At 43.6% G+C, this 16629-nt stretch overlaps 1 protein-coding gene across 1 annotated transcript in view; it reads right to left on the bottom strand.

The window, feature by feature from the left end:
- Positions 1-8041: 8041 nt before the first annotated feature.
- The window catches only part of OCA2 (OCA2 melanosomal transmembrane protein), a 271890-nt gene continuing 263302 nt past the window's right edge, over positions 8042-16629 (bottom strand). The window contains exons 22-23 of the mRNA XM_007463772.1: positions 9097-9190; positions 8042-8126 (exon numbers count right to left, since the gene is read on the bottom strand). Of these exons, the coding sequence (XP_007463834.1) occupies positions 8042-8126; positions 9097-9190 (179 nt within the window). The remainder of the gene's footprint in view (positions 8127-9096; positions 9191-16629) is intronic.

Below are 16629 nucleotides of genomic sequence, written 5' to 3' on the forward strand. Positions count from 1 at the left end.
CACAGACCAGACCTAGATCTTGCTGAGTCTCTTCTCCATGAGTAAAGTGTTGTTCCAACCAGTGCTTTGCTTGTTGAGCTGTCTTTAGCAACTCCAACCCCACAAGAGAGGCATGTGGATGTGGCCTGAAGTGGGGATATCACTACTGGTGGTGGGCAGCCTTGTACTCCTCACCTTCAAGAAATGGGACCCTCACCAGTGCTCAGCAGCTGGAGCTTCCTGTGGGACAATGCAGGTAAAGATTTATATCTTGTATTCAGATATTTATATTTATACTGAGATATTCTCAGTTGCAAGATGTGTTTTACTTGAATGTTTTTCTATTTAAAACAGGGTGACCTGAGGCCCTGTGGTTATACAATTGCAATTGCCAAGGGCAAACATAGACCCTCCAACTTCTTGTTCTTCATCTCATTATTGATTAGCAAAGATTAAAGCTGTTTCTAATGACTGATCAGCTAAAATAATAACTGAGACTTACACTTTCATCAAACAAGTCCAATTGCAAATCACTCCATCTGCAGCTTGTTTACTCCTCACTAAAACAGCGAGTCCACCGTTCTGAGACACACTGATCTGTGGATCTGGGGTGGTCTACCCATTGCAATAGCCTAAATAAAATCAGTCTCCCTACTTGCCCAACTTTTGTCTTTGACACAGCGAAGGAGATAGCAGCATGTTTCTAGGACAGCTGGGATGTGACCTTCTCCCTTCAACATTCCACTCATTCATCTAGATTTATCTTCCAATGAACCAATATCTGAAGTCCTCCCCTTGGCCTACAATCCTGCAGCGTCAGAACCAGGGTTCCTCTTCCCGTAGCTCACTCTGCTGTGGCAAGAACACACCAACATACACTTGCCTGGGGGCCCACTTCCTGAGCACTCGGCTGCTCCTTCCTTCTCCAGACATCTCCACATCTGGTCCCTGACTTTGTTTCTTCCCAGATGTCCCCTCCCCAACCGACCTATCTAGAATTGCTGACTGCATTTTTCTTATCACCACTGTCCATATTTATTTAATATATTCTCTGCCTCCCTTGAAGATAAACACCTTTAGGGCAGGTGCCTAAAAAATTGTCCAGCACAAAGAACAGACTCAGTAAGCACCTGTTACTCACCTACAGACAGGAGGAACCCCCAGTGCAGCAATGCACCAGCACAGGTAAGGAATGGTGTTGACAATGACATAGGGCCAAGACCACGTAACGACATGGGAGATTTTGATTTTATAAAGTAGAGCAAAACCATCAAATCTGTGCTTATAGTTACCTCTAATGGTGGTGGGGGGGGGATATTATCAGGAAGATAGAGAGTAGTCTTGGGTTATATGCAGTATTTTTTTCAAGTAAACTGGGTAGGGCATACATGGATATTTGTTATATTTTCCAGTTTTTCTATGCCTGAATTATTTATAGTAATAAAAAGAGAGTAAATTGGAAAAGAGAAGATGTAAATGACACAGAGAAAAAAACTATTTCAAAAAGTTTTAGGAATAGGGTAGTGGCTAGAGGAAGATGATGAGTTTTAAGATGGGATTAAATGGAAGTTCCATAAAATTAAAGTCTTTTGTTTGTTTGTTTTTACTTTCCCACCTTCAGAACCTAGAAACTTTGCCTACAACATAAAAAAAAACATTAAATAAATACCTTTAAATGAATGAATGAGTAAACGAATGAGTGAGTGAACGAATGAAGCCTATCAAATCATGTCTATTTGTGGGTGGAAGTGGTGTGGTAGATGATGCAGAGGAGAGCAGTTTCTTATTAGAAAAAGTGAAGCTTATGAGAAAATGAGGGATCAAGATTAAGAGCATACATGGGGGCCCTTGACAAAGCCAGAGACACTGAGTTTATTCTGTGAGACAGAAACTTGGATCAGGCTACAGAGAAATTTGCAAAGTTACTGATGACAATGTTCTTCTTTGAAGGTTTCCATGCACTCAGTGAAGTAAAATTGGGAGTGGGGGTTGATAAGTTGTGAGGGCTTAGAGGAGAGGAGGCCTAGAATCTTCCCAGAGCAAAGGAATGTGAACTTCCTAGGTGAGCTGTAGCTCTTCCCTCTGACTCAGAGGTTGATCCCTCCTTTCTCCATCCTGCTTCCAGCCCAGAAGCTGGCTGACACAGGCAACATGAGTGGTTTCCTACAACATGAATTCTGGTTGGGTTTGGCCAATGGAGATTGCTGGCAGGAGCTAGAAGAAAAGGAGATTGATATTGTATTTCTTGTCCTCTTTCCTGCAGACTGGCAGGCTGGCTGCAGCACTTGGCCACAGGTTGTCTAGAGACCCTCTCCACATAGCTTTAGGGGTGATAATGCTGTTTCATTTTTACTAACTCTAGGCACTTCACTCCCCTTTATAGTTTCTTAATACTGTGCCCATACTTTGCAAAGTCCATGTTCATCAAACTCTTCTCATATTTTGCAGCTTGATTGTTCTCTCTGTTCCCTGTCTAATCCATAGCCTAAATGGCCCCAGAAAATAAACTCCTATATGAGAATTGGAATTGTTTTCCTCCCATCTCAGAGGGAGGCAGGGATAACCTCCATTCCAGGGGGGGAATAGAACTAAGACCACTCATGTCTGCAGCAGCATCACTATCCTTGAAGGTCATCAGGAGGGCAAGACATTGGACCCCAAGTTGTCATTGTGTCTGGGATATGCTGGATTCTCCTGACAGCTTGGGAGACCATAAACAAGACACAGGACAGGAACTGAAAGACATGGGTATTTGTTCAACTGAGAACGTGAGTGGTTGATCAGAAAGCTTTGAAGGCAACTTGGAAGGAACCAGCAGATTTGGGTGAGGCCCAGGCCCAGAAGCTGACTGTGAGGATTGGCATGGATGCTGGTGTGGAAGAAGTAGGACACTGATGGTGGGCCATAGATATGTGATTAAACTCAGACCCAGATGAGAACTCTGAACCAAAATATCCTACCTGGGCCTCCCTCAGGAGTATGCAGGAGAGTGGCCTTCTCGTGTAACAACCATTTTGTGCTGTACTTGGGTCAGTTGCCTCCCAAGATGATAGGAATTTGCCTCAAGACTCATCCCTAATACCCCTCATTTCTCCAAGGATCTAACAAACTAGTATGTGATGGTTAGAGAAGTATAAAGTCTACTTCAAGAAAAACTATCTTGCCTGTTGAAAAAGTTATCACTCTGTGTAGGGAGTACATAGGGGATTGGAGTCTACAGATACCACAACAAGCAGGATGAAATATATGGCTACAGCAAGCCAAATCTTGAGTCGTTGCACTCACCTGGAATTTGAGATTCCATGCGATGGCTTGAGCACTTGGAAGAGGTGTTAATTCTAGGTACACCTGGTTAGTTCTTGGCATATAGGAATCCAATGGCTCAGAATGATTATGTGTGACCTACACCATTGCCCCATGCATTCTCTGCAAGAGAATCCAGAGGCCACCTCCTTCATGGAGGCATCAGGAATTGCAGGGTGTAGAGAAGGGCACAGTGTCCTTGGAAACACTTGTGATGGCTGTCCTATGGAGACTGTTGATGAGAGTAGGGAACACAGTAATAGAATTGAGTCCTCTTTTCCCAATGGTAATAATAGGATCCCGAGGCAGGAGAGGCCAGGGAAGCAGTTCATTGTCAAAGTCAAGGTGGGCACATTGACCACAGTGAGCTTCAGAGACCTAAGCCAAAAGGTAAGTTGATTGTAGACTTCATAGTAGTGAATTATATGGGCAGCTTCACTTATAAAACTAGAAGGAATCTGGATCTGATAATATGTATCAAGGGTCTTAAGAAGGATTAACAACCTCTGCCAATTCCCAGACCTAAATGTTTCCTTTGAAGGGAGGCCACACCCCTTTGAGAAAGAATCTTGCAACACATCTGAGGACACGCTTATTCTCTCCCCTCACACCATCTTCAGAGGCAGGTGCAGTGAACCAGCACAAGCCATTTGCAGCCATTTAACAGGAAACTTGTACATTGGTGAAAAGAAATTTTCTTTTCTGGTGTTAATTTTCTGCAATTCTCGGTGACCCAAAAATACCCTATGGTTCACTTAGAAGCTCATGTAATAGCTGATCCTGTGGAACAGTGGACCCATCCTGAGGTTATTTCTCCAGCCCCAGAATGAGTCCTGGGATAGATAATATGTCGAATAATGTCAGAATCTCCAAGTTTATTCTCTATTCTATTAAGAAGTTTCTCATTCCATACCAAGATAGTAAAACAAAAGAAATACAACATCCTAATGGAAATTTTAGGAGCTAGTGCTAATCGGTGATTTAAAATTACCCTGCAAAGTGAGAGACAGATTGTTGCACTAATCACACACACACACAAAATGGTACTATTCTTGGTGGTCCACTTTCAGTCTTGCAGGCAACATATAACACATTGAAGAAGCTACTCCAACCCATTACCAGGTGACCTCCTGAAGCTGCAAGGTTTGAGGGACACTGAAGCAAGTAAAGGCCCTGCAGCAGGCCCGGGCTGCTGTGCATGTTGCCCTTCCACTTGGGCCTTCTGTAACATCATAGCACATTGAAGAAGTCCTCAGTGTCTGTGGCAGACCTCAGTGGGAAAACCACAGTGCAGACCATGAACGATTGGATAAGGTCCATGCCCTCCCATTCTACTAGTCTCCATTTTAAAAGCAGCTATTGGCTCCCAGTGGGCCCTGTTACAAATTGAGGACCCTATTGTGGGAAACAGTGTTAACAGGCAAGTTGAACTGCATGTTGTAAGCCAAGTGTCATCTAACCAACTGATCCATAATGTTAGACGTGTGCACTGGTCTTGTGTTATGTGGGCTTGAGCCCAAGCAGGTGTGGAAGGCACACATAAATTACAGGAGGAAGTGGTTCCAATCCCTACAGTAGCTCTGTCTGTTGCTTTGTCACCTGTTCCTCCACGCTTGCCTACACATGACCTTATCTGGGGTGCATGGCCTTTATTTTCATGTACCTGTCAAAGCTGCACGTAGCTACTAATACAACTCAGGAAGGACAGGATTGTCATGTGCAGCAGAAGAGCAAACAGACTCTTCATCTTGAATTCAGACTGTAAAAGTGTGTCCTCACAGTCCCTGTGAACTTTGGGGGTTTACGCATGAGGTGCCAGAACAATGCCTAACTGTGGTAGTTCAATATTCACAGCAAAGTTACCATTTGTTCCTTCAGTGTTGTCTTTTTCTATCATCATGAAACAGGATTTAGTAAGCACTGGATTGTTTACCTACTAATTCTGGAGACAGTATCAGGAGAGAGAATTGACAAATTTGACAGAAAATCTGATGGCACTTTCATTGTTTCCTTTATTGCAGATATGAACTTTTTTCATCTGCTGAAAATGGTGAACAGAGCTGAGTATCTTCCATCTGCCCATCAGATCCACTTTCCTTCTATTGTCTGACTCAGTGTCCACAGGAGCTTACCTACATGGACAACATCAACATTTCCTCTCACCCTTGGCTTCTGGCTGGGTTCAGACAATGGGAAGGACAGTGAAAATCAGAGGGAGGAAAAGGAGTGAAGTCAGAAAAGTCTCACAGCCCCTTCCCTGCAAAGTGATTCTTGATGACCGCAACTCTCCACAGAAGCTCCTGTCATGGGTCCCTTTCCATACTGCTCCCTGTATCTGAAGGTCCTGGTGACCCTCACCCTCAGAGGCCTACAAGTGCTTCCTCTGACTAGTTCCAAGGACTGCACCATCCCTGATTAAATTCCCTGTAAGCTACCCTAATCGAACAACCATCTGTTCAGCCAGGGCTCTGACTGCTGCACTAGGGAAATGTAATAAATGAGCCAGGCAGCCTTTAGTGCTTTTTTGATGTTTGCAATCTTTATTTTAAAGTAAAACAAGTCATCCCAGTCAAATGATTTACCTCAGTAACATTTAGGTGTTTAGGCACCAGAAAAGGTAGAACAGTGCCAGTTTATCAACAGAGTTTTGAATTTAAGAACAGAAATAGAAAACTGAGCTAGGAGGGAACTGGTATGGGAAGTTAGAGAAAGGGATGAGTTGGAGGTGTCACTGGAGGACTCTCTTGAGGTGATAATCTGGAGGAGATAGCTGGGAGTATCGGAAGTATCAGAGAGAGACATTTGAGATGAAGAATTAAAGGTGCAGTTACTGGTGATCCAGTCAGTGTGTAATGAGGCTTGAGTGTCAAATCTCAGGGAATTCTGAGAAAGTTGAAGGGGTGAGGGAGAGAAGAAGAAATGAGCCAGGAGCTCAGGTATTTAAGAATGAGATGTGGTAACTGAGGAGCTGAGATGGGAGGAGGAGAGGTAGAGGTTGTTCACCACAGGGGAAGAGATACTGAGGGAGGAGAGAACAGACATGAATTAGGAGCAGCATCTGGGCACAAGGAAGGTGCCAACACCAGCTCCAGGCATGGAAACATGTGGGAAAGAGAAAACAAAGCCTTTTGGTGGAAGGACTCAGGGCATCTAAGCTTCAGTGAGGCAACATGAAAAGGGAGCAGAGCTGGAATGCTGGCAGGGCTCCTTTCCTGGAAAGACTGGGGAGTGAGGGCTTCACTTGAGCAGTGAGTCATGTGCACATGCAATTTCTGTGATTTACTCAACCCAGATTTTAAAACAAAAATGGGGCTTTTTGTCACTTTTGCTGACAGGGAATTCAAAGATAGCTCAAGAAGCTAAAGGACATATTTTCATAAACTTTCTCCTCACCTTTCTGGTTGTCACTTTACAAATATAGACTCTAAACTATAGAAAGGGTACACCTACCCTGAGGGTTCCAGGGACAGAAATGGGATCTCCTACATTTTAGTTCTTGGTGCCCTGAGGATCTTAAACCTTTCAAAATCAGATACTTTACAGAACTACTGCTTCTGAGCAGAGTCCTCAGTAAACATCTTCTTTTTCTTCATCTTATCTCAAGGTATCACACACAGTAGACCGAAACTGAAGAAGAGGTTTGTTGTCTGAGGTATAGCCATGGTATTGATCAAGCAGAGCAGATGAGACCTCAGCTGAAGCCCAGCTCCCTCTTGCTCTTTGCTCTTATTGTGCTTGCTTTATGTTTAATGTTCCACAAAAGAATAGCATTTAGTAAGCGTTGACTGCACCACTGGAGTCCAGCAGGTGTGCAGAGCTGAATGTATTGACCACACTTTGGGGTACTTGATAGAAATAGCATACACCATTTTCAAAACTGAAGATTATTTTTCCAGGTTGGTAAATATTTAAAATGTTATTTTTAAAAAGCACTTACGATTTCTGCAAGTCAAATATCTGGACTTTTAACTGATGACTTAAAAACTCCAGAGAGGGTTTCCCTGGTGGCACAGTGGTTGAGAGTCTGCCTGCCGATGCAGGGGACACGGGTTCGTGCCCTGGTCTGGGAAGATCCCACATGCTGTGGAGCGGCTGGGCCCGGGATCCATGGCCACTGAGCCTGCATGTCTGGAGCCTGTGCTCCACAACGGGAGAGGTCACGGCAGGGAGAGGCCCACATACCGCAAAAAAAAAAAAAAAACCTCCAGAGAAAACCATTAATGAATAACATGCAATTTTATATAATGTAAACTACTAAAAAGCAAGAGACTAACAAATTCTAAGACACTTTGTCAAGGGGCAGTATTTTTTTTTAATACATATAATGTTTCTTTACAAATTGTACGCCCTTCCCAAGAAAAGTATGCATTAAGAGGGTATACAATTTGAATGTTCATTATTTTAACATGAAAAGTGATTACATGTAGAAAAACTATCGATAGCCTCAGGAGAAGTGATATTTAAACAACACAAGCAATTTGGAGTGAATTATTGAATTTGTGTCTTTTCCTACAGAGCATAGCTTAGATGTATTTTGAGATATACATATTTTCCTGTGGTAGAATCTTGTGTAAGTTATCTTGTATTTACCACAATTTGCCAACTTCACCCAAATAAGAGTGTGGATAGCAAAGGTGTCCATTCCAGAGCACCCCCATGGTAAGCACCTTTTCTTCTCCAAAGAGTGGTTTTGGGGTAGTATTCTACTGATGTTGGTGATGGGTCAAGTTTCCCTCAGTCTTCACACATTGTATATCTACTAATTCCATCCTATCACGACATGAGCAACAAGGAGGTAACACATCCCAACCATGCAGGAGACAACCATCATTGGGAAGCCCAACCTGAAACACAAAGAGAAGTGGATTATGGTGTCTGGTGTCTGCAGGGTACTGTGAGATCTGGACTCATTATTATATTATGTTATTGCAAAAGAATGTGGCCTTACAACCTTTATATATCCATAAAGGTAACTGTCTTTTATTTCTAGAAATCAAAAGTTGGGTTCAGCCTAGATGATATGGATGTGTGCCTCCATTAGATATCCCCCATTGTATCTCCCAAATGAATGTCAGTTCATTTTGGCAGCACCATTTTACAGGCACCACCAATGTCTATTCTGCCCAGTTCCTGCATCCAAAATGCAGTGGTGCCATATGAACACAAGCATGTAGGGGCCAGGACCCCAGAGCGGACCCGGCTCCCTCAGAGCAGGTCCTCCTTTGCAGGAGCTGGCATCAGCTGCTCTCCCCCATCCAGGGCCTCCTCTCTGCACTGTCCTCCTGAGAGGTGCCTGCTCCCAAACTGTCCCCAGTCTGCAATATTCCTGGGTCCCTTCAGTCATGAAATTTTTTGCTGGGCAATCCAGTAGGGGGACGTCAGACTCTCATTATGTACCCTCATCATGGGCAGTCAAGGCACAAATCCCCACTGGAATTTTCAAGGGAACAACAACATAAAATATCAACATGTCTCTAATTATTAAAACATGCTTATATTAGTGCTTAGCAGTATGTGTGGCTGATTTTTTTTTTTTTTTTTTTTTTTTTTTTTTTTGCGGTACGCGGGCCTCTCACTGTTGTGACCTCTCCCCTTGCGGAGCACAGGCTCCGGATGCGCAGGCTCAGCGGCCATGGATCACGGGTCCAGCCGCTCCACGGTATGTGGGATCTTCCTGGACCGGGGCACGAACCCGTGTCCCCTGCATCAGCAGGCGGACTCTCAACCACTGCGCCACCAGGGAAGCCCTGATTTTTTAATTAAGTAAGTTTAGGGACAATATAAACAGAAATTTTAAATGAGTTTTTAAAGTACCTGAAAAATTCCATGAAAGAGAATCCATAACCATGCTGTTCTGCAATTCCTGAACAAACCACATTTGCTGATGCTCCAATCAGTGTGCCATTACCTAGAATCAAAATTCAAAAAGTAAAATAAAATCTCAGTTTATCTTTGTGGTAGGCTCCTGTTCTCTTTTGTTCTATGATACTTTAATCATCTCACAGGTTTTGATTGATGATTACTTTACTGTTCACTACCAAAGTGATTGCTGTGCAAATATCAGCAGGAACAAAAAAAAGATGAAGCGAATGGACATATTTTCATAAACTTTCTCCTCACCTTTCTCGTTGTCACTTTACAAATATAGACTCTAAACTATAGAAAGGGTACACCTACCCTGAGGGTTCCAGGGACAGAAATGGGATCTCCTACGTTTTAGTTCTTGGTGCCCTGAGGATCTTAAACCTTTCAAAATCAGATACTTTATACAACTACTGCTGGCAAACAGAAAATAAATTCACTGCTTGTAAATATAGTAATTCATTTATGAATAGGGCTACTTCTGTTGGATGTGATAGGGAAGAGGAAACGTTAAGGAGAATTGGCAAATCACTGTGGGACGTGGTGACATATATCTTTCAGAGGAAAATGTAAGTAGGGTCAACATCCACAGGAGAGAACATGTGTCTTCAGAGCAGTAGGATCTCAGATGAGAACCACCATCCTTAGGACTCTAGGTCTGGACACCTACCAGCAAATCCTTTGTGTGGATGGAAAGATGGATGTAAACAACCAGGATAATAAAATGCCTCTTTGGTTGGGCATTTTTGACAGCACACATGATCTGCAGGGAAACTATGTGCAAACATGTACACAAGTGTGGCCTCACAGTGAAGGATGTGACTCAAACCCAGCCCCCAACAGAGAGATGGGTTCAGGGAAGGGTAAATTTACTTAGTGAAGCCCATTGGCATCTTCCAGTCCCCACCCGCAGAGGTCAGTGTTTGGGGATGGGTGCACGACCCAGGCTCACCCAAGTTAGTTCAGTTCTGGCATTGTGCATTGCCGAGGACTATGAACTGTGAGACACAAATCTGTAGCATCCAACAGCCCTCATGGGCCTGAGGGGCTGGTCTTTCTAGGAATGGACAGCAGAGCAGGAGGGCAAGGACCAAGGAAGCTGTGCCCTTCAGTGCTACATTGGCCCAGAACTCCATGCTGGAACACTGAGGACAGAGAGAAGTAAGGAATAAATAACCTCAGAGCCATGTGACCTATGAGGTTTCTCCATGGAGGAGGACCGTGGCACCCATTCCGTTACCCATGAAAGGCCTTTGAAGGTGTGGTGTGAGTGCTCAGCTGCACACATGTCCCCTTTCCACTCAGTCCTTACACTCTTCTGAAACACACAGGCATCCAATCCGGTAGGATTCATTATGCACCAGGCCCACAGGCTGCCAGCGCAAAGCATCATGAAGAGCCTCATCTCACTTTCCCTGCCTTTACTCCATGTAAAAGTTTGACTAGGGGTGTTTCAGTGAAAACTTCTGAAATAGCACGACACATCCATTTACATGCTTTCTCTAAGGATGAAATATATTTGACATGTCAATAATATGACTTTAGATGTTAAGAGCTCAATAAAAACCTCCAGCGTCTCCCCAGAGCTCTGAGCCCACCAAGCCCAAGCCCCAATCTGCTTGTGGTCACTGTGTTTCTGATGCCCCATTTTGTGACAGTCCCCCTATTCCTCAGTGTAGTTCAGTGTATGGACCCACCCAGAGTTTTAGGAAGGGGTCAATGGAGGTGGGAGGGCAGGAGGGACAAGCCCATCACCAAGGAGAGAGGGACAGCTGCCCCATAGCAGGGGAGGGTGTGACAGGCCAACATCCAAGCTGCCTGCACAGGACAGACTTTAGAGTGGTCACAGCCAGCTAGGGAACAGAGACTCAGTCTTGCAGCTCCAAGTAACAGGATTTTGCCAATAACCTGAGTGAGGCTGGAAGCAGACCCATCCTCAGAGCCACCAGAAGGGAGCACATCCTGCAGACACCTTGATCATGGCCTTGTGAGACTCTAAGCAGGGACCCAACTGAGCCATCCTTATCTAGAAGGCAAGAACTTGCAAGATAAAAAATCCCCAAAATTTGTCTATTTTTTATGGTAAGAACTGAGTCTGGATTTCCATCTCAATTCTGAGATCTGCCTCTGCTCCCACTTTCCCCCCACCCCAGACTTCCATTAGCTTCTTCCTAACTGCCCAACCCTAAGCAGGCTCACCCTCTCACCACAGTAAGCCACTCCCCATGGAAATCAGCTCACATCCTCCAGGGGCTCACAGGGAGCCTGTTAGTGGAGAGACAAGGCGTGACACCACGTGGGAGATGTGCAGTGGGCATGAGATCAGAGAGGCAGAGAGCAAATGCTCAGGGGGCTGAGTATTGAGGTCCCCAGTGTCCCCATGAAGAAACTGAGGCACAAAGAGGCAACATACTGACTTGTTGGTGCTAGGAAGTGGGTGGGCCCAAGACTCGAACCAGGCATTCTGACTCCAGAGGAAGATCAAAGAGAGTAGGACTCAGGCTGCATGATGTAAGCCTGAGACCTCTCTGTAGACAGCCATGCAGAGCATTTGAAGGGTTCCAAGCAGGTGGAAATGTACAAATTTCATGGCAGCACTGGTCCCAGCTAGGTGCTGACATACCAGTGTGCCCATGCAGTCACACTGCCAACAAGCTGACTCTTGCTCTGGAGAGATTCCACACAGAGTCATCTTGCCTGGGTATTATTTCACAGGGTCTGACAAGTCTGCTACCACAGGGAAGCCAATGCTCCTCAGAGGGCCCTGCCTGCAGGCCTCTATCACAGAGCACACACGTCAGTAGCTGGGCATCATCTGCTCTGCCACCCCAAACACTGCTACTCCAGAACTTAACATGGAGACCTCTGCTTCTGGACAAAACAGAACTTCACACATGATTCAGGGTCACATTCAGGAACCTGGGTGACCTCTAAAAATAACAGGCAACACTTTCCTTCTCTTGTGTTGGGGATTAATGGTTGAAAAAATACTCCCTTTGCTCCCAATCAAGATGGCAGTGTAGGAGGATGTGGAACTCACCTTCCCCCACAAACACATCAAAAATACATCTACATGTATAACAAATTTCACAGAAAACCAACTGAAAGCTGACAGAAATCTCTTATACAACCAAAGCAGCAAGAAAGATTCACATGTAACTGAGCAGGACAGAAAAAGAAAAAGGCATCATGAAGGGACCAGTCCCGCTGGGAGGGAGTTGTGAAAGAGGAAAGACCACACAGTTGGTCCCTCTCCCTGGGAACCCCCTGCTTCTTCGCAGAGGTCTGCCAGGACAGATAGATGGACTGGAGAGGGCTGAACTCTACTTGCAAGGAGAGCATGTGTAGTGGCTTGCTAGTATTCAGGGTGGAGAGACTGGTGCTGACAGCTGCTACATCGTGACACTTCCCACCCCAAAACATGAACTGAGCAGGGATGATACAGTGCACATGGCTAGGCTCTGAAACTTGGGCTTCAACAGAGGGACCTTGGAAGAGGATTTGGTCTAGCTCTAGAGGCCATGGAGTGTAGTCTGGGCCAAAACTCAGAGCCCATCATTAGCACACACAGAGTTGGATACAGGTTGGCCAAAGGAGCCCGATTATCAGCACATGCAGGTCAGGGTGCAGGCCCCCCTAGGAACACCATTTTCAACATGCTCATACCAGGACACAGCTCTGGTCGTGGCAGGCTTTGTGAGCTTGGCCACAGCACTGGTAGTTCCAGGTGAAGGTCTGGCAGCAGTGGACCTTGTTGGTGCACATACCAGGTGGTGGGTGGTACCACAGAGTCACACATGTTCAGTGGACAGGCCCTGGGGAGAAGTACACAGTGGTTCCTTTCCCGGTGGGAGCACTCCAGTTCTGCCCACCTTTCACAATGCAGCTGGGAGCTAGATCTGTGACAGACAGACCCTGGGAGAGCCCTACCATAGAGGCAGCCTAGGTCCCAGGGGCAGCACAACCACCTCAATTCCAGTAGTCACAACACCCTGGTCACCAGTGACAGCCTAGCACTAGGTCTAGGATGAACAAAACAGAGAAAGGGATGCAACTTTGCAGTGCTTCTGGGAAGAACTGTGGATGGCTGTATGGGTGGCACTTAGGCCTGCTGTGACCACACAGCCTCACTTCCTTCAGTGCTCACCTCCTTGTGGATACAGCACACACTTAAGGGCAATAGAGCCTTATAGAATGCTACCCTCAGGGTTTCTACTCCAACAACTGGAAAACAGATCCTTCCCTGACAGGGCTGTGACAGCCAAGAGAAGTCCCCACCGAACACCCAGTGCAGGCTCTGGGCATCACTACATCAATCACACCCCTTATCAAGTGGATAAGGGCCAGCAGACTCTGAGGAAAGACATGGCAGGCATCCATAGCAAAAACAGGCCTCCCACCAAAAAGCTGGACTCAATCTACAGAGGGATGTTCCTTCATTAAAAAAAGCCCATCAAGACCAGAGTATACAATTGTTTCTCATAAATTCATAGAAAAAAAGAAATTTAACATTGATGAAAAAGCAGAGGGACTACTGCCAATTGAAAGAACAAAAGGGAATTCCCTGGCAGTCCAGTGGTTAGGACTATGTGCTTTCACTGCTGAGGGCCTGGGTTTCATCCCTGGTCGGGGAACTAAGATCCCACAAGCTGCATGGTGTGGCCAAGAAAATAAACAAACAAACAAATAAATAAATAAAAGAACAAGAGAAATCCCCTGAAAGAACAATGAAACAGACCTCTCCATTCTCCTAGAACCTGAGTTCAAAAAGGAGGTAATAAAAATGCTAAAAGACTTAAGAAAGATTATTGATAGAAATGCAGATCAGTGCAACAAGGAAATGGAAACTACAAAGATGAAACATTCAAATAAGACAACACAACTGCCAAGATGAAAGTCAATATAAAAAAAAAAAGTCAATCTAGAAGCAATGAAGAGCAGACTAAATAATGCAGAAGAACAAATAAGTGATCCAGAAAACAGAATAATGGCAATCACCCAATCAGAACAGCAGACAGAAAGACAAATTAAAGTATGAAAGCAAAATACAAGATCTAGAACTAAAGAACAAAAAAACAGAGATGAACAATAAAATAACTGAAATGAAAAATACACTAGAAGGAATCAATAGCAGAATAACTGAGGCGGAATAATGGATAAATGAGCTGGAAGATAGCATGGTGGAAATAACTGCCATGGAACAGAATAAAGGAAAAAGAATGAAAAGAAATGAGGACAGTCTCAGAGACATTGGACACAACATTAAAAGCATCAACATTCAAATAAGCCCCAGAAGAAGAAGAGAAAGAGAAAGGGCCTGAGAAAATATTGAAGAGATTATAGTCAAAAAATTCCCTAACATGGGAAAGGAAATAGTCATCCAGGATCAAGAAAGGAAGAGAGTCCTATACAGGATAAAACCAAGGAGGAACATGACAAGACACATATTAATCAAACTAACAGAAACTAAATACAAAGAAAAAATATTAAAAGCCAAAAAGGGGAAATCAAGAGAAATTAAGGAAACACTCCCATTTACCATTGCAACAGAAAGAATAAAATACCTAGGATAAATCTACCTAAGGAGAAAAAAGACCTGTATGCAGAAAGCTATAAGACACTGATGAAAGAAATTAAAGATGATAAAACAGATAGAGAGATATACCATGTTCTTGGATTGGAAGAATCAACATTGTGAAAATGATTATACTACCCAAAACAATCTACAGATTCAGTGCAATCCCTATCAAACTACCAATGGCATTTTTCACAGAGCTAGAACAAAAAAATTCACAATTTGTATGGAAACAAAAACAAAGCAATCTTCAGAAAGAAAAATGGAGCTGGAGGAATCAGGCTTCTTGACTTCAGACTATTCTACAATGCTACAGTAACCAAGACACTATGGTACTGGCAGAAAAACAGAAATATAGATCAATGAAACAGGATAGAAAGCCCAGAGATAAACCCATGCACATATGGTCACCTTATCTTTGATAAAGGATGCAATAATACACAATGGAGAAAAGAGAGCTTCTTAAATAAGTGGTGCTGGGAAAACTGGACAGCTACCTGTAAAAGAATGAAATTAAAACACTCCCTAACACCATACACAAAAATAAACTCAAAATGGATTATAGACCTAAATGTAAGGCTAGACACTATAAAACTCTTAGAGGAAAACATAGGCAGAACACTCCATGGCAAATCACAGCAAGATCCTTTTTGACTCACCTCCTAGAGGAATGGAAATAAAAACAAAAATAAACAAATGGGACCTAATAAATCTTAGTAGCTTTTGCACAGCAAAGGAAACCATAAACAGGATGAAGAGACAACCCTCAGAATGGGAAAAAACACTTGCAAATGAAGCAACTGACAAAGGATTAATCTCCAAAATATACAAGCAGCTCATGTAGTTCATTATCAAAAAAACAAACAACCCAATCCAAAATGGGCAGAAGACCTAAATAGACATTTCTCCAAAGAAGATATACAGATTGCCAACAAACACATGAAAGGATGCCCAACATCACTAATCATTAGAGAAATGCAAATCAAAACTACAATGAGGTATCACCTCACACCAGTCATAATGGCCATCATCAAAAAATCTACAAACAATAACTGCTGGAGAGAGTGTCGAGAAAAGGGAACACTCTTGCACTGCTGGTGGGAATGTTAATTGGTACAGCCACTATTGAGAACAGTATGGAGGTTCCTTAAAAAACTACAAATAGAACTACCATACAAGCCAGCAATCCCACTACTGGGCATATACCTTGAGAAAACCATAATTCAAGAAGAGTCATGTATCACAATGTTCATTGCAGCTCTATTTACAATATCCAGGACATAAAAGCAACCTAAGTGTCCATCAACAGATGAATGGATAAAGAAGTTGTGGCACATATATATAATGGAATACTACTCAGCCATAAAAAGAAATGAAATTGAGTTATTTGTAATGAGGTGGATGGACCTAGAATCTGTCATACAGAGTGAAGTAAGTCAGAAAGAGAAAGACAAATACTGTATGCTAACACATATATATGGAATCTAAAGCAAAAACGAAAATGGTTCTGAAGAACCTAGAGGCAGGACAGGAATAACAACGCAGCTGTAGAGAATGGATTTGAAGACACGGGGAGGAGGAAGGGTAAGCTGGGACGAAGTGAGAGGGTGGCATGGTCATATATACACTACCAAATGTAAAATAGATAGCTAGTGGGAAGCAACCACAGAGTACAGGGAGATCAGCTCGGTGCTTTGTATCCACCTAGAGGGGTGGGAGGGAGATGCAAGAGGGAGAAGACATGTGGATATATGTATATGTACAGCTGATTCACTTTGTTATACAGCAGAAGCTAACAAACCATTGTAAAGCAATTATACTACAATAAAGATGTTAAAGAAAAAAAAAGCCAATCCCAAAAGTTACACCCTGTAAGATTCCATTTATATAATACACTTGAAATGACAAAG

The sequence above is a fragment of the Lipotes vexillifer genome, unplaced genomic scaffold (assembly GCF_000442215.2).
Source record: "Lipotes vexillifer unplaced genomic scaffold, Lipotes_vexillifer_v1.1 scaffold200, whole genome shotgun sequence".
NCBI lineage: Eukaryota > Metazoa > Chordata > Mammalia > Artiodactyla > Lipotidae > Lipotes > Lipotes vexillifer.